Genomic DNA, 20,728 nt, shown 5'->3' with positions numbered 1-20,728 from the left:
TTTACCTGGGGTAAAATCATTTATCAGTAACCTAAGACTATCAGCATCCGAGGGTGGAGACTGGTCCCTGTACTAGTTAGTGTTCACATCCACCTGTGGGTTTAATGAGACCAAATCTACTTTGTATTTAATCAATACAAAGAAAACCAGAGAATCACCCTAGAGTAGGGCTATTATACCTATTTCGTTCTGGGGTCAGCAAACATAAAGTCAGAAAAGAAAGAAAAGGCAGAACTTGAAGAAGGAAGGCACGGCAGGCTGGTTTCTAATCTTCAATAATACAACTGCTGTGGTTTGTATCATGGGTAAAACCTTACCATGAAGTTGGCATGGTGGAGATTTCAAAACAAGATGCTTACCTAGGTTTGGTGAAAGAAGTTTATTTGGGCGTTGCCACCAGTTCTTGACACACACCATCTGAACCCTTGAGGATTTTCTGACAGATGGAGTGAATCAAATTCTGCCACCCAGGAGAGTCCCCATTGTTTCTGCTCTTAATGTCTGGATGGTAAGTTGGGCTGAATTGGCTTAAATAATCAAAACAGCATCAAGAAATCTGTCATAGATGGTGAATTACGATTAAGATGAAAAACTACTGTCAACAATGTGAATGAACACAAAGCAAGGCCAGTATATAAGTAGATAAAAGAGAACATAAAATAGCACTTTTCTAGTAATATTAGTAAGCAAAATTACAGGTCTATCAAAGACCATGGCAAATAAAGTTCAAAGAAAACATTTAAGACAGAAAGAAAACATTTACGACAGAAAGAAAACATTTACAAATGAGTCTGATAAAGGTCCAGTATGAAGAATATGTAAAGAATTTCTACAACACAACAGGGAAAGACCACCATGTTTTAAAATAGAAAACTAAATAGATATTTATTTCTCCAAAGGTATACAAAGTTCAACAAGCACAACAAGACACTCTTGGTATTACTGGTTAATTGGAAAATGCTTACCAAAGTCACAAAGAGGTATTTTATACACATCCTCCTTCTCTCTCTCTCTCTCTCTCTCTCTCTCTCACACACACACACACACACACACTCATACACACACCACACATACACTCATTCACACACATCACATACACTAACACATGTACTTATATACAAACACACTCACACACACAAACTCACATACAATAACACATACACACACTCATACACACAGTCAAGCACAATACTATAGCACACACACTATAGATGGCAATTTTTACAAAATAGACAATAGCAAGTGTTGGAAGGATGTAGAGGAATTGAAGTTTTTGTGTATTTCTCATTGGAATGGAAAATATTAATACATTGGTTATTCATCAAAAATTAAAATCAGGATTACCATATTATCCAGAAATGCAATTCCTAGACAAGGATAAATTTAAAAAAAAAAACTGAAACCAGGGACTAGTGCAGTTCAGTGACTGTTCCATTAGCATGAAGATCCATGTTTGGTCCCTAGGACCACGTCTTCAAACTGGATATGGTAGCATGAACTTGTCACCCAGCACCACTGAGAGGTGAAAGGTCCTCAGAGCTCATGGCCAGTCAGCCTCACAGAATTGCTAAAGCCTCAAGTCTCAGCAAAAGACTGTCTTGAAAACTACGGTAGTCAAAGCCTGAAGACAACACAAAGATTAGCTTGTAGCATCTATATTCACACACACTTAAACACACCTGTGCATTTGTACTCACATACCCCCTCACAAAGTCAGGAACTCAAAAGATATGTACATGTGACTGTTCACAATAACACCCAAAATGTGGAAAGAAACTCAAGTGACTTAGATTTAAAAAAAAACTAAATAGTGTTATATTCAAACAATAGGGTATTACTTGATCGTAATAATTATATTGATACATGCTACAATTAAGATAAACCTTGCAAATATGCTGAATCAAAGGAGCTAGACACAGATGGTCACATATGAGTCCATTTCTGCCAAATGTTTGGAATGAGCACTGGAGAGCCAGAATAAAGACTAGTGGTTACCAGGGCCTGAGGAAGGAGAAGGACGGGGAAAACAATTGCTTAATGGGCACAAGGTCATTCCTGGGGTGATGAAAATGTTTTGGAACTAGATGTGATATTTGTACATTGTGAATGTATTAAAGATAACGGGAATATTCACTCTTAAATGGTTAATACAGTGTGTGACTTTCATCTAAATAACAGCCTAATAAAAATGGAAGTATCATTGGGATAATTTCATTAGAACAAATTTCATTTGAAATGTATTTAAAAATATTTGCTTACGAAACAAATCTTGCTATGCTGCCCAGATTAACCACAAACTGCTGAGCTCAATGAGTCCCCTGATTCAGCCCTCCAAATGGTTGGGACTATTTGCCATGCCTAGTTCTACATGTCATTTTAAAGCAATGTACTAAATGTGTCTGTTCTTTTTTGATTGGGTAAAGATTTACTTGTTTCTTCTTCACAGATAGTCCACTGGAGAGAAATGCATGATGTCTGATGTGTCTGATAAACGGGGAGAGGATGCTGAGAAAATCCCCACACAGCAGGGTCACCTTGAGTCTGAAGCATTTGCAGCGGCCATGACCCTGCTCCGCAATCTCAGATCTACCACGTCCTCGAGTTTAGCATAACGCAGGACTGTTGTGCATAGCTGGGTTTCCTGGACTCCGTTAACTTACTACTGGGAAGGTTTGCTTGTAGCACATTTAAATTTTTTCTCATTAACTATTTTATTATAAATTTCCTAATATCGGACATAAGCTTGATTCAGCTTCTTTTGAAAATGGAAAATATAAAACAGCATCCAATCACTTTGATTAATCACTTTGTTAAACTTTGGATCCACGCATGCACACAGGTATGATGATATGTGTCTACACATTTGTATAAAATATTGTCGTGCTTTTCATGCAAAGCATAAGGAATTCTCTGCCACTGAAGGCCTTCGTTCTTCATACCCAGTCTCCTCCCAATGTCTGCAATGCTGGTCTTATTGTTGTTCCTTCACTAGAGAAGCATGCTTAAATAAACCCAGGGGGGTTCCAGATATTTCCTTTGCTCTGACATTCAATTCTCAAACTTTTATTTCTTCTTTTTCTTTACAGCAATATAACACCAGAAAATTCAGTGCTTAAATCCTTAAAAATAGGAATCCAGCATACTCATACTTATCTGTGGGCTAAGTAATCTAGAAGTTTCTGACACATTCAGACAAACGTCCTTCTTGTTGCCGTCCAGGGACCATTGACCTACATTCTTGGCAAAATGGCAGTCATTAACCAAAGGGTTACTTTGCCGTTTTAAGCCTATTTTTAATTAGACAATCTATAATATGGTTTCAATATCCAAGAAGAATAGAGCACACAGAGAAACAGTACATATGGCTCCCTGGGAGTAGCCCATATCCACAGCCTTTTGCATTTCATTGTAGGAAAAAAGGAACGACACATTCGTAAATACTAGTAATCCAAACACATATTCTGCACCTTGTGCTTTCTACCTGTTTGTGTTATTGTAACACACATAGTTTACTCTTCTTTACAAACGCTTATTCTACATTTTTGCATGTCAATACACTACACCAATCTGTTTTTGATGAATGTTCAAGTCGCCTTTAACCTTTCACGCCCGAGAACCATCCTCTGACAGAGCACTTAGTCCAAGAACTAGGATGTGTCTCTAACTCAAAACCACCTTGCTGTTTTTACCGATGTTGAACACTACTTCAAATGAAGGCCTTAAAGCAGGAAGAAAAGCTGGAAAAACTAAGTGGTTGTTAGCAGGAAACGCCACAAGTTCCCCAGGCTGTGCACTTGGGAAGTTCTTGGTCTCCTTCTTCCACAGCTTCCCTCAGCTTAGGGTTGGAAATTTTCAGAAGATAAACAGCGGAAAACGGAGGCATGCTAAAACCCCAAAGGCAGAATCACTTCCACCCCACAGCTGCTGTCCAAACCAGGAACTACAACACCTTGCGCCAGAGCACTGTCTGGATACAGGAAGGACCCAGGCTGAAGCCCTGGAGCGGTACTTAGCACTTCCTGTTCACAGAGTCAGAAAGAAAACTCGTGTGGGATAGAAGATTTTCCACAGATGTCATGCACGTCCTGACAGATTGAAATTTCAAAATCTCAGTGATAGGCATTTACTTAACTCTGACTTCCTATTTTTATGAAAGAAATTGATTTCATTTACTAAATGGGAAACTTTTGAAGAACCTTCAAAGTAGCAGGGACATTGATCACAATGGTGTAACTTAATGAATTTTTTTCATAAAGTTAAGTGCATTTAGGAAACGTCCATGCAGATCAAGCTGGAATGTGACCAGGAGCCCAGAACTGAGACAAATCGCTCCCCACAGGAGCTCCCAGTGTCCCTGCATCTCTATGGTTCCCGCTGTCCTGCACCATTGCGTAAATTGAAGCGCACGATGTGCTCTTCCCTGCTCTGCTTCTCCGGGCAGCGTAGAATTTATCTGTAGTTCTACTTTTATCTTTCTTTTGTGTGGCTTCAACTCATTCCACAAATATTTACGGTTACTCTATGCTCCGCACGATGCTGGTACTGGAACACAATGGCAACCATACCGATAAGGTCCCTGCTCTTCTGGAACACACACGTAGAAAGATTGTCTTCTAATCCTGAAAGGGAACATCTGAGGATTTAAAAGTCATTGCTTTCCAGGGAGTCGAAGGAGGTTTGTCAACACTGGTCACTTCGGGGATTCCATTTGTTTACAAAATCAAGGGTATTGTTGGGACAAAGTGGGCTTCAGGGATTTCCTGCATTTGGACCCACAGATGCGCCCAGAATCGTTACCTGCTATAAAAGACCAGAAATCGGCAGAATAAAAGTCTTGGCTACATTTCAGAATTGTATTCATCTTAACACTGAATACTCTAACATACCTACCACGTCAGGCCCTAAGGGGAGGCAGTTGTATCCATGAAATGTTGCTTTAAAAAAGCGTTGCACAAAAGAAACGGCCAAGCAAGGCTTATCATTCATTCATTCATTCAGCTTCTAACCTTTTCTTGGCTGAAAAAAATAGAGTGGGAAATACACTTCATGTGTGCTAGTGAGTATTCTGAACTAATCCAGGAAAGAGGGTAGACTAGGAACATTTTGGTATCACTATACTAGTTTGGTGTCTCACATAGTCAGACATTCGAGTATATGCACATAGCAGGAAATACTGCTGTTTTCAATGTACCTTTAAAAACTTAAATTAGCACAGCACTGAAATAATAGAATATGTGTGTTTACCCAAATGCCTAAAAGTGTCAGGACACTGCAAATAAATTTGAAGTGCCTTTAACCAAGCATCATCTACAGACTTGCTTCTTTCCCCTTCCTCCAGACAAGAATTTGGAGCATTCTAGACCTTTATAAGTGTCTGTATATAAACATCTAGTGAACTATTTTTTAGGTAAGTGAACATATTGCAGCTTAGATTCTTCCCTTCAGAAATACATGGCCAGTCAGCTGCAACCTGCTTCCCTCATTGGATCTGAAATAAAGTGTCAGAAACTTGTCATTCCTTGGCTGAGGGCTGAAGACAGTAGCCTCCTGCTCCTCACCTTCTAAGCAGTGTTGCTGCATACATCCTTGGCATGAGTCCTTTTACATGCCAACACATATATCTGTAAAAGTGACTAGAGGGACCACGGAGATGGCTCAGTGGGTAACAGTCTCCAAACCCCAGAGTCCACATAAAAACAAAATAGAGGGAGGGTGCAGGAGGAGGGGCTTGATGGCTGCCAGCCTTGCTCCAGTCTCAATGAGACTTTGTTGGAGAGGAGTAAAGTGGAGAGTGACAGAAGCAGGGCACTCAATATCTGCCCCTGCTCGCTCTCTCTCTCTCTCTCTCTCTCTGTGTGTGTCTCTCTCTTTGTCTCTCTCTCTCTCTCTTTGTCTCTCTCTCTCTCTCTCTGTCTTTTTCTGTCTCTCTCTGTCTCTGTCTCTCTCTCACACAAACACACACACTCACACACACATACATACACATTGGTAGTGCAAATATAACTCATGCACATATGTCACATCCACATAAACACACAGAGAGAAGTATCTTAGTCTATTTTATCCTAGAGATTAGACATTTTGCTGTCTTCATACATCTTAAGTTACTTAATCGGTCTTCTATTAATTTATATTTCTTTGTAAATTTTTTTTTTGCCATTAGAAATGATCTGATTATCCCATCCCGGCCTTTTTGATTGAGTCGAGAAGCTATTCTACTCTGAAGAGCTTGTATATGGCATTTCCTGCGCATGAAAACATGACACATTTCAAATGGAAAGGGCCAGGACAAAGTATAGGATGTTCCGTCCTGATGGAAGTTACCAAGTTGCCTTCTCAGGAATTAGGGCAACTCTCACACCCAACAAAGGTGTCTAGGAACACCCAAATCTTATCCGACTGTGCTTATCAAATTGTAGGATTTACACGTCTGGTAAAGGCTGAGATCAGGAGATTTTCAATTTGTATGTTTTTTTATGAGCAACATCGAGTATCTTTTCATATTTGTGACACATATCTCCTTTCTTTCCAGATATCTTCATGCTGTGCAAGTTTTTCTTAGATGCTGAAGGAAAACTCTTTCTTGTGTTATGACTTGAGTTTTGCTTTTTTGTTTGTTTATTTGTTGGTTTGTTTTTTCTTGTTTGTCCTTTGATTGTGATGAGATGTGACTTGAATGTGCCTGCTCCAAAAGCAGATGTTGGGAGCTTAATTCTAGGAGGTAGGACCCAATGAAAGGTGATCAGGTCATGAGGGTAGAGTGAATGATTTAATGTCATTATTGCTGGAACGGATTCCTGCTGAAGGGAGAGTTCAGCGTCTTTCTGTTTCCCTCTGTCCTTTCCTCACCCTTCCACCACATGAGTTAGAATGCAGTAAGATGCCCCTCGTTAGATGCTGACACCGTGATATAGGACTTCCTGTCTCCAGGAACTGTTGGTGACATAGGGCTTCCCCCCTCCGAGAACTGTCTGCTGTTGCCTTTCTGCTCTTTACACTTTGCCCAGTCTGAGGAGTGGGTCAAGACACGATGTTTCTTGCCAGGCACAGTTTGTTTGTTTGGTTCCTAATGAAGTAGAGCATTTTGTCTTTTTCTTTTCTGGCTCGTGGATTTTGAATCATAATCCAGAGGGCTTTCTTCTGATGCTTCAGTCACAGGGACAATATTCCTTCCCGCTTCCTTCTAGAGCAGAATTAATGTTTTATGCTCAGTTTCTGGTACATTTGTTACAGGCGAAGCATACATTTAAAGTATCAGGTACAGTTTCCACTTCATAAAATGTTGTGTGTATGTGCGTGTGTGTGTGTGAGTAGGACTATGTATGTATATGTGTGTATGTACCTGTGTGTATGTGTATATGTATATGTGAATGTAGGGGGCTGGGCAGGTGTATATGTGCTTGCACAGGTTCTGTCTCCAGCACCACATAAACTTGCAGTGGTCCGTGCCTGTAATCCTAGCCTCCCAGAGGAGGAGACAGCAGGATCATAAGGTCAAGGTCATCCTTGAACAGAATGGCAAATTACTGTGAGAATAAATATGGAAACGAGCATAACAGAATTTATATGAGTTTTCTGTAGCTCTAGATGAGGAAGAACCGTTGGTACCATTTGGCTGTGTATCTATTATTTGAGACATTTAGCCTATCTGGAATAGGTGGAGTTGGTTGTTTATCTAGCATAGGTGGAGTTGGTTGTTGTTTTTCTTTGTTTTTATGATGGGAGGATGAAGTTAAATAAATGCCAGTGTGACCTGGTTGCCAGGCCAAGCATTTCTGACGTGAGTAGGAGCTGAACACATCCTTTGACTACAACTCCCTAATGTTCTATTTGTTGACTGTCTCTGGACAGTCTTTACAGCAGGACAACCGAGCAGGATAGAGACGGTTTCCCTACTACAGCCTCCATTTGGTTAGAAACGGAATCACAGAAGAATGAATAAGTACCTGAATCCAGGTTTATGTTCATGATTAAGAGGCTAAATAATCTAAGGAATACTGACTTCAGATTTTTACATAGGTCCATACTGTGACCAGACTTCACTGATGCTCACTGATGCCCTGATGCCCAACAAGGCCCTGGTATCTGAAGCTGTGCCTCTTGAGCACATGCATCAGCAGCTGCGGCCTGTTCAGTTATGTTCCTGTGAATGCCACTGATGTGCACAGTCACACCTTTTCTGAGTAGCGGGACAATCTGTACGAGGAGTTATCCTTCTCAGCACCTGATAGGGACTTGACAAGACACTAATTGCTAGGCTTACATTCCAGGAAGCAACTCACCCTGCTGTTGGCATTTGTTAATGCAGAGGCCATGCGTGGCGAATACACTGTGGACAACTAGCATTGATCTCATGCCGGTTAACCTCATTACCAGGTCTCGTTGAAACATGTGATACATGCATGGTTCTGTAGATTTCCAATGTCTGCATGTTCCTACAGAAAGCCACCTGCCCCTTCCCACTGTCCTTGGTAATGTCCTCTAAGAGTTGTTTGAAAGGCTCTTTGGAGAGGCCCCAAATGAGCTTGCAAAGAACACAAATCCAGCCCCACTTTGAAAGCCCCAGTCAGGTGATATTTATTCAGAAGAACCACAGCATAGCCTAGAGAACATAAAGACCCTGGACAGAACTGGAGACAGTGGGGCTTAAAGGAAGGGGTGTGAATGCAAAGCCATTGAAGACCAGAGACTGCAAAGGCCAGTCTTCTCAGTCTAACCTTGTAGGACAGTCGTCCACTAGGTGCCTAGCATCCCAGGTTCATGACAGACTCCCTGAGCCATTTTCATTGGCTCCTTTGCTTCCAATTGCCTTAAATTTGAATTCTGTTGACATTCACATCTCCATTCTCTGGAACAAAAGTCTTAGGCTTTGTCATTTACCCTGAACTAAACTTGGTAAAATAGAAACACCTGTGAGAGACACAGAGCTAGTGGAGGCTCTGAAATCAGTCAGCATGGCTTTGCGTCCTCATCCAGTCACAACAGCTGCGCATCTCCGGCTAGTCGTCTAACTTGTCTGAGACTTCATTGCTTCCTCTGCAAAATCTTCTTTGTTCTTGGGAAGATGACTCACTGGCCCTGGATGTGAGCTTTATTATAATATAATTAGGACAGGAAACCTATCAAACATCATCTGACACCATTACTTAATTAAAAACTTACATTTTTGTGCATGTGTACAAACTGATTTACCATTAAAAAAAAAAAACAAAACAGAAATGTCCTTAAATGTTCACAGGGAAATTAAGTGTTGGCTATTTCAAGAAATTGTGGGACCAGTAAGATGAAACAACTGGTAAGGGACCGTTCCTCCAAGCCTGTCAACCTGAGTTCCATCCCCAGAGTCCACGTGGAAGGAAAGAACCAACGCCCTCAGTCCTGTTACAAAGAAGTCAAAGTCAAACAAACAAAAGACCACTGGACATCAAGAAAACAAATGCCCCGATTTACAAGAGGGTTGCAGATCTAAACAGAACCAGCAAAAGAGGAAACTCAAATGGCTGAGAAGCACTTACAAGAGTGTTCATTATCCTTAGTCATCACGGAAACGCATGAAAACTACTTTGAGATTTAATCTTACACCTGTCAGAAGGGTAAGATCAATAAAACGAATGCCAACTCATGCTGGTGAGGACACTGAATAAAGGGTACACTCATTCATTGTTAGTGGGGCTGCAGACTTCTCCAGCCACTACAGCCGTTCCTCAGAAAGATGGGAATCAAATTACTTCAAGATCCAGTGGTACATATACACAATAGAATATTACTTAGTCATTAAAAAAAATGAAATCATGAAGTTCACAGTAAATAGATAGAACTTTAAGTAATATCAAATGAGGTAACCCAGATGCAGGAAGACAAATATAGTAAGTGTTCACTCATATGTGAATATTAGCTGTTAAGTCAACAATAAGCAAACTACAGTCAATCCATAGAACCACAGAGAATGAGCAAATAAGCGGGTCTCATTGTCTACACCTGTTCCTTGTGCCTTTTCTTGGGTTCTTTTCCTTCTGCTTGTTTGTTTTGTCCCTATTCTGATGTGTTATGGTTTGGTTTTTAATCTTATTACATTATATCATATTGTGTCTCTTAGACACCTAGTTGTTTTCTAATGAGAGATAGAAAGAGTAGATCCTGATGGAAGGGAAGGTTGGAGGGAGGGAATAGTTGGAGGAGTAGAAACTGCAATCAGGATATAGTTTACTTAAAAAAGTCAATTTTCAGTAAAACAAACAAAAAAAAACCCAGGTAGTCCTCTAACCTCCCAGTGTATGCTGTGACATGCAGGGGGACGAGGGTGCACACACACTAAATAAACAAATGACAAAAAGTCCAGATTAAAAAATAAAATAAAAAGTGAAATGCCTGAGAAAGAAACGTGCAACCTACACGCACTGATTGCTTGAGCAGGATATGAGAAGAGAGAGTAAATCTCTTTCAATATAATTCAAGCGAAGGGACAACCAGGCCAGTAAATTATTTGCAGCACAGGCATGAAGACCTGAGTTCAAGCCCTTGAGCCTCTGTTAAAAATCTGATCATGGGGAGGTAGAAAAAGGTCGAGCCTGGACTCATGGGCCAGCCATAGCCAAGTAAGTGAATTCACAAACCAAGAAGGACACACACAACTGTACTCACATGCATATATATCTATAGATAGATATATAGATTATATACAGACACACACACACACACAGGCACACACAAAGAAAAACAAATTTGCCAAATGATGATGGGACTAGCAGCAAGGGTATGTATGAGAAACGTTCAAATCAATGACATGTAAGGACACATTGGGGAAGTGAAGAAGGCTCTTAAATTGAGTGGGATGATGGGAAGGCTAATTGACAAAGAAATGCTAAGCCTTTAGCTCCCTCTTGGTCAGAAATCAAGACGGACCCCTCAATCAGCAGGCAGGTTCCAGGGACACCACTGACTGGAAAGTGTAGAGACCTTGACGTGGAAACAGTGTTGAGCCAGCACAGTCCAGTCTTTTCCTGGCGCTCTCTAAGACTGGTGACCATCACTCCTCCATCTTTAGGTCCTGTAAAGATATGTATTGTCCACAGAAGAGGCCTAACTCTTGCGTGCTGCATTGAGAAGACATGGAGTGTTCCCAGGTGTCTGGTGAGTCATAGTCTAGAAGCAGCCACTACAGGAGACTAGCCCTGAAACTATCTTATTCCAGGAAAAAAAATGAAATTCTGATGATTTTTACTAAAGCAGTACTTGGGTCCCCCAGAACAGTGACATCATGAGAAACAAAAATTTACCTCAACTGTATAAAATTGCACAAAATCTATATGAGTACACATTTATAACAGAATGGTTTTTGCAAATGAAATAAAATGGCCCCTTTAAAAACAAGAACAAAATTGGTGACAACAGTCAACACATTTAAAAAGTAAGGCAGTACCTTATCCTTGTCCTTTACATTGTTTCATGGGACAACAAGCACATGCATTCCAACTGGGCTGGAAAAAGTTTCGGACTCTGGGCATGCACATTCTAATACAATTCTAAACAACCTGACGCTTGCCAGCTTCCAGGAGGATATACGTACGGTAACTGTCTCTGTCAATATGCTCTTTTAGGAAAGAGAGAACTCAGAACAGCCCAAGTGGCATCCACATCTAATCTAGCTTTCGTTGGGGTGGCTTGGAGCTAATCTTGAAGTCCGGCATTTCTGAATTCCATTTGTGGTTAAACTCCGGGGCCTGATGGTCTGTCTCACTCCACAGGGCACCAGAGGAAGCAGCGGAACAACGTGCAGAGTCGCAAAGGAATCAAAGGTAGGATTCATATTAGGAATCACTAGACACGCGGTGTCACCAGAACAACAAGGAAGCAAGGTAATTGACCAGGCCAAAGGTGGAACCAATGTTATCAACCAGATGTGTGTTTTGAAGAGCTATCTCACAAACAGGACCAAGGACTTTTACAGAAGCTTTTCAAAACACTAAATGCAGCAATGTCCTCACATGTTGGGTATAAAGGCTGAAAGACCTTGAATAGCCAAACAGAGGACTGTATGTCAAGTAGGCTGTTCTGCATCACGGAAACCGCCAGCTTTGGAGCTGAGCCCAGTTCGGATCACAGGGCTACCCAGCACTCTTGGTTCTGTGATGCTTGGCAGTGCGCTGCCCTTTGGCGGCTGAGTCTCTGCTTAAGATGAGGACAAGAAAAAACCTAATAGATTGCTCTAAGAACTAAATAACTAGCACAAAGGAAGAACTCAGGACTTAACAACATAGTGGTGCTCACCCATGATCCCAGAACTCTGGAGACAGAGTCAACTTCAACTTCCAGGCCAATATGATCTCCACAGTGAGTTCCGGGTTACCCATAATCTAACTTCTTGTTGTTAATGATGCAAGAAGCTACGTTCTAGCATGATACTTTGCTTGACGTCAGCAGCTGTAACACTAAAAGAATGTACACAGGACATTTACTCCTGTGGCAGGCAAAGATGTGTTTTCTTTCCAGTTCCATCCTGTAGATAAGTGATTCCCAGGGCTCGAGCAATGGTTCACTGTGTCAGAGCACCAGCTTCTGTGGCAGAGGGTTGTATTCTGAGCACCCATATGGCTGCTCACAACTCCAGTCCCAGTCCCAGGCATGCCCTCTTCTGGCCTCCCCAGGTATTGCACACTTGGTACACAGACACATAGCTCAACATTTAAACATATGTATGCATGCATTATGTATGCATGTGTCCATGTGTATGCTCTCCTTCCTGTTGTTTCAATGGCATTTGTTTCAGCAAATAGAATCATCTATGGTATGATCTCTCTTTTTTTCATCATCTAGACAATCCACTGCCAACATCACTCCTCAGGGACCCAATTTTTATGCAGAATCAGCCAAAGAAGGCCTCCACTTTAACCTACAGTAACATTCAATTCCAGTAAAAACCCAGAGAGGAAAACTGGCTTAAAAACTCTGTGTTAACTCAAAATGACCTCAGAAAGCACTGAATCTTTCAGAGAACAGTTTTGTGTGCATGGGGCAGGGGTGGGGGTCAGTTAAAATCCACATTTCTCTTCTAGACTCAGGTAATTTTAATACCACTTTATATAGCCAACATCCAACACCCTTCCCTGTGTGAGCATGTGTGTATTGAAGGTGAAGGGTTATAGTGAATTATTTATTTATTCAAAGCTTTTGAGCACACACTATGTGTGGCATTGTTGCAAGTTCTAAGGAAAAGCTATGAAAATCCGAGACAATTATTGTTACTCTGCATTAGAGAAAAGTTCAAGCCAAATGTGGAGGCTCACACCTCTAACTTCAGCTACTCTTAAAGAGGACACCAGACGATGACAAGTTCAAAACCTGAGACCTGCCTGGGCTACAGTGGGAGTTCAAGACCAGCCTGAACTTCTTAGATCCAGCCCCTGGTTCCAAAACAAACAAAACACAAAAACAAAAATCTTTTTTCAGGACTAGAGACATAGTGGTATAGCACTACCACAGGACGTGATAGGCCTGCATTTAACGGTTTAATCCCCAGAACTGGGGAGAAGAGAGGAGAGGGAACAGGAGAGGAGTGGGGAGGGAAGGAGAGGGCGGAATAGGAAACTGAACAACAATTTTCTGGACAATATTAGCCCCCCTCTCCAAATCTAGCTAGCCTTATAATTAATCATTGGTTGTATAATAATTATGGGTTTATTGTTCGTCTTCTGAGATGGAGTCTTATTGTATACCCATGACTGGCCAGGAAGTCACTGCATAGAACCAACCTGTGAGTTGTGATCCCTTGGGGGGTAGGTCAAAAGACCCTTTCACAGGGTTCGCCTATGACCTTTGGAAAACACAGATTCTTACATTATGATTCATAACAGTAGAAACATTACAGTTATGAAATAGCAATAAAAATAATTGTATGGTTGGGGAATCACCACAACATGAGGAACTGTATTAAAGGGTCACAACATTAGGAAGGTTGAGAACCACTGGTATAGACCAAGCTGTTCTCAACTTCACAGAGACCTGCCTGCCCCTGCCTTCATAATACTGGGCAGGATTCAAGGTGCATACGCCACCATCTCAGCTTACAGATAATAAGTATGAAGTTAGATTGAGCTTTCAAAATAATTTGAGTTATGTCACTTACTAGTCAAGGATTCTTGTCCAGGTACTTCGATTTTTGTTTTTGTTTCTTAAATCTTGGTATTTTAATCTGCAAAATGAAATAACTATCACCTCCTGCCTTGTCAGGCCATTATACAAGCTGAGTTAGATGCAGTGTATTAGCATGCGGTCTGGTACGGGGTAAATTTTCAATAAAAGAGCTATTACTTAAGATGAACACCTGATTAGCAAGCTCACTGATCTCAGGATTTGAAACATGCTTCTCTGCTATGTTTTGTGCCATCTTTGTGGCTCAGAACTTCTGATGCTCAGATGCTCGCTTCACAGATGCTCAGATGAGCACTTCCATGAAGATGAGAAGTCATGAGCCTGTGGTCCTGAGACCTCAGGAGGTCACAGCAGGTACTGCGAACTTCTCTTCCAATAAGCTCTTATGGAAAACACTACTCCTGCCTCAGAAACTATTTGAAAACTGCAAACTGAATCCATACTCTTTTCTAAAGATTTGTTTTCTATATATTGAGGTTTTGCCTGCATGCATGTCTGTGTGCGGATGCCACATCCCCTGAAACTGGAATTACATTTGTGAGCAATTTGGGTGCTAGGAATTAAAGTTGGGTCCTTTGGAAGAGAAGCCAGTGATCTGAACCACTGAACCATCTCTCCTTTCTTAACAATTTAGAAAGAAATCAAAGGACTGAAGCTACACACACGTCCCTCTGTGTGGTGAGTTTTAAGATATTTTTAAATTTCTAATTATAGGTATGTGTGTTGTGTGTAGAGGTGCTGGGGAGGCCAGAAGAGGGTATCAGATCCCCTGAAACAAGTTACGGACAGTTGTAAGCAGTCATGTGTGGGTGCTAGGAACCAAGCTCAGGACCTCTGTAAGAGTAGCAAGTGTTCCTTAACAAGGAGCCATCTCTCCTGCCCCTCCTGTAGTAATGCCTGAGCTGTTAGCATCTCTTGATCACAAGGTATCTGAGTTAAAATAGAGGAACTTCCTGCCTGGTAGAGAAGAGTTTCAAGGGTGCCCAGCTTGTGAAAATGGTAGAGATGCTGTACGGTCTCCACTAGAGTCAACTCCTGTAGACTGATTTCTTGATGTTTCTTCAACTCTGAGCATCTCCCAGGAGCGAGGATGAAAAGAAGATGGTGCCCTTTAAAAATTCCCTGTTTCTTTTGTTATTTTATTTTGTATTGAGATGGGGTCTTCCAGCAGCTTAGGCTGGTCTCTCCAGTTTCCTGCCTGGGCCTCCTGATTAGGGAGATTTCAAGTGCACATTGCGCAGGGATACTGGGTGCCTGTCCCTTTCAGTGGTGCCTAACCAATTGGATTAGCAACATCTTTGGGAAACTGTAGCCCTGCCAGGTCATTTTTCCGCTATCATCAGAACTGTATACATCATTGTTTTCAGGATGGGCGGCGCTCCCAGCGCACTGTTTTCGGGTTTCTATTGGCACTTTGATAGTCTCAGTTCTGAGTGGCAGGCCAAGCAGCAGCAAACTCCGGTTCTAGGAATCTGGGGCAATTATAAATTTGTTAGTCATATCTCTTCCTGAAATTGCCATTTCCTTTCCTTTGGAATGAGCACATCCTCTCCTTCCTGCGAGCTAAAGGGAAAAGGTGCTTTTGAAATATCCAGGATTTAACAATTCTCCCTCTTTACTTCCCTTCTCCTCTCCTTTTCTCCCCTTCTAGAGTTCTGACTTTCAAACGTGCACCCTCAACCGGAGGGAGGTGATAGCTTGAGGTGTCTGGCTTGGAGTCACTTCCCTGCTCCCATGTCTCTACTGTTAAAAGCCAGCGGAAGTGACTGAGAAATCCCGGGGAGGGGGGTCGAGTGACACCCCCCCCCCCCCCCCGGGACCAACAGCTTCTCAGTTTTTCCCTTCTCCCTTTCCCTCAAATCTTGGGCAGAGTCGGGGACTCCCAAACTGCACAGTAAACTTTTTTAACTTTTTGTGAGCGGTGACCTACAGAAACCCATAGACGCTCTAGCCATGGGATAGAGTCCTGAGAAGACCCGGGTTTAAACTGTTGCAAAACTTTCAGGGAACTGCGGATCTGAAACAGAACCTGGAACCATAGGAGTCTAAAACTCTTGACTTGGGTCAATTAAACGGAGAGTAGAGCTCAGGTGACAAATCTCGTTCCTCGTGATCAAGTATGAAATTGGGACTCCGGCGCAGCGCTACTTTCTCTTGTAAGAAATCCCAAGTGCGGTAGTGAAAAGAGATGGGGACAAAATGAACGGGACCGGCAGAAATGGGGAAACGGAGAAGACACAGTAGAAAGCAGAGAAAGAAGAGACCTTCGGAGAGGAGGGACGGGCCCAGAGAGATCCTCACCAAGACCTGGAGAGGGAGAGAGAGATTCCAAACCGGAGAGACCGAGATAGGAGAGGAGGAGAGTCGAAGTGAATAGCAGAGCTCCACCGAGGGAAGGGAACTTTCTCTGCTCTCCCTTCCTAGCAGGCCGACTCTGAAAACCCCACCTCGGGGAGGTGACGCGAATGGCCACCGATTGCTCGGGCCATTGCGGGCGCCTCTGGCCTCCGCCTCCGGCAGCTGGAGGGGCCTAAAGCGCTGTGTCCTGGCACCAGCGGCTGAGGAGGGGACTGGAGGCGGGCCGCCTGCCTCGTTTTCTCCTCCCCTCTCCTCCTCCTGGAGGCGTGCACCCAGGGTATTTGAGCGCCCGCGGGGGCCCCCGCCCCCTGGCCCCCCATTCAAGAAGCGGCTCGGCTAACTCGGCCAGCACAGGGCGCCCGGCGCGCCTCGGAGCGCACGTTCCGCGCCTTCTCCTGTCCGCTGGCTGGACATTATGCGGCCGAGCAGCCGAGCCCCAGTCCTCCGCCTCCTTCTCCTCCTTCTGCGGCCAGAGCGGCTCAGCTCACGGCAGGCGGCAGCGTTGCTCAGCCGAGCGCACACGGGACCCTCTCTGCAAGACCTCAGCGACTCCTAAAGTCAAAAAGTTGGCGGCAGGGCGCTAGGGTTCCGCGCGCTCTCCACTGCTACTGCCTTGCGTCGCCGCCAGCCACCAAAGCCGGCAGGAGGGAGGGGGGGTGAGAGAAGCGGGGGGGAGGGGTGAAGAGCACCATGCAGTTAGTATCCTGGGCCACACTGCTAACGCTCCTGGTGCCGGACCTGGTTGAGATGAGGAGCCCTGACGCCGCGGCGGCCGTGCGCAAGGACAGGCTGCACCCGAGGCAAGGTAACGTGGCTCTGGACCCTCAAGGTCCCCCCTCCCACACACACACCCTCCGTCTCCACCTCCTCAACACACGCTCTGGGGCGGGCACCCCACAACAGAGGCCTCTCTCCTTTTCCTAGAAAGAATTACCTCGCGTTTTGGGCCTCTCCCTTTTCTGGGTCATCCTTAGCCAACCGGAGGGAGGGAGGCACCGCAAGAATTTTAGGGCCACCCCCAGCCCTTTTTTGCCTGATTTTTACTCTTTCTCCTTATTCCCCGTCCCAAATCAATGCTACTTTGTAGCAGGGATCACTGGAGAGCGCACATTTGATTTTATTCAGGAATTTATCAGAACCTGTAATTATTTTATGTTTCTAGATTTATTCATTGTCTGAGTTCTCATGTTGTATTCTGGGCGCCTCGCATAGTTGTGGGCTGTTACTATTACAGTAGGCGTTTAACAAATATTTGCCCAGAGATGGAAGGTGAAAGAATTGACACGACGGGCTGCAAAGTTAGGACAAAGCCCCCCATCTCCTTTTTAAATTAAAGCTTTCCCAGAAATGAATCATTAGCTCATTTGTCTCTGCTTCTCCCTGCAGTGAAATTATTAGAGACTCTGAGTGAATATGAGATCGCGTCTCCCATCCGAGTGAACACCCTCGGGGAACCCTTTCCCACGAACGTGCACTTCAAAAGAAGGCGACGAAGCATTAACTCTGCCTCTGACCCCTGGCCTGCCTTCGCCTCCTCCTCGTCTTCCTCTACCTCTTCCCAGGCACATTATCGCCTCTCAGTCTTTGGCCAGCAGTTCCTATTTAATCTCACCGCCCATACCGGATTTATCGCTCCACTGTTCACTGTCACCCTCCTTGGAGAGCCAGGGGTGAACCAGACCAAGCAGTATTCCGAAGAAGAAACGGAACTTAGGCACTGTTTCTACAAAGGCCATGTCAATACCAAGTCCGAGCACACTGCGGTCATCAGCCTGTGCTCCGGAATGGTAAGTGGACGCGTGCCCCTTTCCTCCTCCCCGCCTCCTCGTCTGCTTCTTTAAGACTTAATTGCACCCTAGTCTGTACCTACGGAGTCTATGCTCTGGGGTTAAATATCAACACTGGCTTTGGTCCCAGGATTTGGGGGTCTACCGGCGGGGTGCTTGCGCTTACACTCGAGAAGAAAGTACGCATCTATCCCCCAGAGGGTCGTGGATCTTATGAAGCTGTCTCGGAGATGCATTGCGCTTGCTGCGCGTAGCCCAACTCTGCAGAGTAGCTTGCACGTCGACTTACAAACTCAGAGAAAGTTGCTGGGGTTGTGGTTTCTTGTAGCAAACTTGGCCGCCCTGGAGCGGAGCAGCTGAGCACAGGGCGGACCTAACTCCTCATTGGTGCTTCCTGAGTCAGGGATGTAAACTGACAATCCCGGGACACCCCTTCTGGAGTGCTGGGATATCTCTCGTTATGGACAGGAGTACATAACCTAGTGTCCCCGCATTCTTTCTTCTCGAGCCTTTTATCACGTGCAAGGAATTTTGAAACTGAACCAGACTGACAGGGAAGCCAATTCTGTCCCGGGAAAGGAAGGGTGGGCCAAGTACTCTGTGAGCCCGGAGTGAGGGCGGAGCCTGTCTCTAAGGCGGTCTTTGAGGGTGGAAGGGCGGCGGCGGGGGGCGGGGGGGGGGGGAGTAGCACTGCAGTCCGACTCTGCACCCTGCTGGCGTGGTGGCTGGAGGCGCTAGAGTAGTGGGAGAGAGCCTGGAGAGGTAGCCTTAAGAAGAGTCCCGTTTTTCTAGAACCCGTGGCAGTTCCAAATAGACAGGAATAGGAACAAACAGCGCACTTTTCTCTACGAAGGTTGAGTGTGACGGATACCACTCTGAGCTGCCTAGTGGGCACTTAGTGGGAGATCCAAATTGGTATCTCCATCCCCTCCTTCCTGACCCCTCTGTTTACCCTCCAGTGGAACTAACAAGGCATCCGCCTCCAATTCGTACGACAATTGAGAGTCTCTTACAATTCTGGACCCAACTAGGGTGGTCCTTCACTTTCCCAAGCGACGTGCGTCCTTCCACGCGCTTATGACGCAGAAACTTTCCCGCGGCTCGCTCTCCTAGCTCACAGCACTGCGCATTACGCACAATTGGCTATTAAAAGTCCGCGCCCCCGGGGCATTTACTCTCTTCCCTTGGCACACCCACCCACCTCCTCCTCTTTCTAAGTGGGGGCTTGGGTACTCACTTGAGAGCCAGGCTGCCACATTCGCTGGCTGGTTCTTGCGTCTTAAATTCCCGGTCTGGAGGTTACATCCTTCTAAGCAGAATCCTGGCGAGAGCTCCGCACTCCAGAAGTCTGGGTGGAGAGACCGTCTAGCCTGCTGGGTTATGGGGAAGGGGGTGAGCCCCTTTACCCACCAGCTAAGCACTGGGAATCCTGGCTCCCAGAGTGCCTGGTTGAGATTGATTGGGGATAGGCGGAGACAGCTGTTTGTCACGGGGAGGGGATGCTGCGTTGAGTCATCATGGCCTCAAACCTGGTCCTGGACGCTAGAATGGCTCCGCTTTTGAGAGGTTATCGCCTAGATAGGCTGAAAAGCCTTGAGGCGAATCCCAGAGAAACAACGCACCCCTGATTTAAAGCTAGGGACCCCAATTCCTAGTTCTTACATAGGGCTGCTGTGTACTTGGTTGGTAAACACTCTTTACTCCTCCTCTTTCCCCGCCTACACACCGGTGGAATCCGAGTGGCCCCAGCAGTTGTATAAATATTTTTCTGCGTAGGACCTTAATTTCTATTGGTGGTTTTACATGGTAACACAGTGCACGTGGTTTCCTTGAGAACTGAGAATCCGGGCTTCTGGACTGACCTAACCCCATTCGAAAGGCATATAATTTGTAACGGGCCTTTTTGGGGGGATAGGGCGACATATATTTTAAAAATATGCGAACTAGGTTTTTGTATCTTTGGCCACTAATCTAACTCTGAGCTTCCTGCCTTCGTTGTCTCCTGGAATTTTTATTCCTCCCACAACTCATCTTTACCATTTCTGTAGCCGTCTCTCCATAATGGTGTTCCTGACTCCCCAGGAAGGCTTCCAGGAAATCTGCCCTGTTTGGAGTGATCTAAAACCGTACACCTGCCACACACACACTCCCGCACCTGCCAGTCCTCAGTGTCTCTGACTCCCATCTCACACATGGCTCTCCTCTGCTGAGCGAATGTCTGTACCTCAGTCCATGCTCCCCTTCTCTCCTCAGGACCGCTGTCTGAGAAATACCTCCATCTACCTGCTTCTCTTCTTCTTTTGTTTTTGTTTTTTCGATCCCTGCCGCACATCCAGAGCAGGTCCCTAAGTGGGCTGTGAGACCTCATTGCTGTGGTTGTCCCCATAACCTACACATCTCATAGTCTCGCAAACAGTATCAAGTGCCACAGCTGG

The 20,728-nt window shown here is 44.5% G+C and overlaps 1 protein-coding gene and 1 long non-coding RNA gene across 6 annotated transcripts in view; one reads left to right on the top strand and one right to left on the bottom strand.

Moving 5' to 3' along the window:
- LOC121437601 overlaps positions 1–19,988 on the bottom strand; it is a 300,255-nt gene extending 280,267 nt beyond the window's left edge. The window contains exon 1 of the long non-coding RNA XR_005972987.1: positions 19,531–19,988. This is a non-coding gene — a long non-coding RNA (uncharacterized LOC121437601). The remainder of the gene's footprint in view (positions 1–19,530) is intronic.
- Positions 17,197–20,728, top strand: part of Adamts9 (ADAM metallopeptidase with thrombospondin type 1 motif 9) — a 164,812-nt gene continuing 161,280 nt past the window's right edge. For all 5 annotated transcript variants that reach the window (XR_005972980.1, XM_041637471.1, XM_041637456.1 and 2 more), the window contains exons 1-2: positions 17,197–17,311; positions 17,893–18,293. Coding sequence is in view for 4 of the 5 variants with exons in the window: in XM_041637471.1 (XP_041493405.1) it covers positions 17,197–17,311; positions 17,893–18,293 (516 nt within the window). In the remaining variant the exon portion in view is untranslated. The remainder of the gene's footprint in view (positions 17,312–17,892; positions 18,294–20,728) is intronic.

This window comes from Microtus oregoni, unplaced genomic scaffold (genome assembly GCF_018167655.1).
Source record: "Microtus oregoni isolate MIOR12 unplaced genomic scaffold, Mior012 000002F_ref0000024, whole genome shotgun sequence".
In the NCBI taxonomy this organism is placed as follows: Eukaryota; Metazoa; Chordata; class Mammalia; order Rodentia; family Cricetidae; genus Microtus; species Microtus oregoni.
This window is presented reverse-complemented; position numbering and strand designations above follow the sequence as displayed.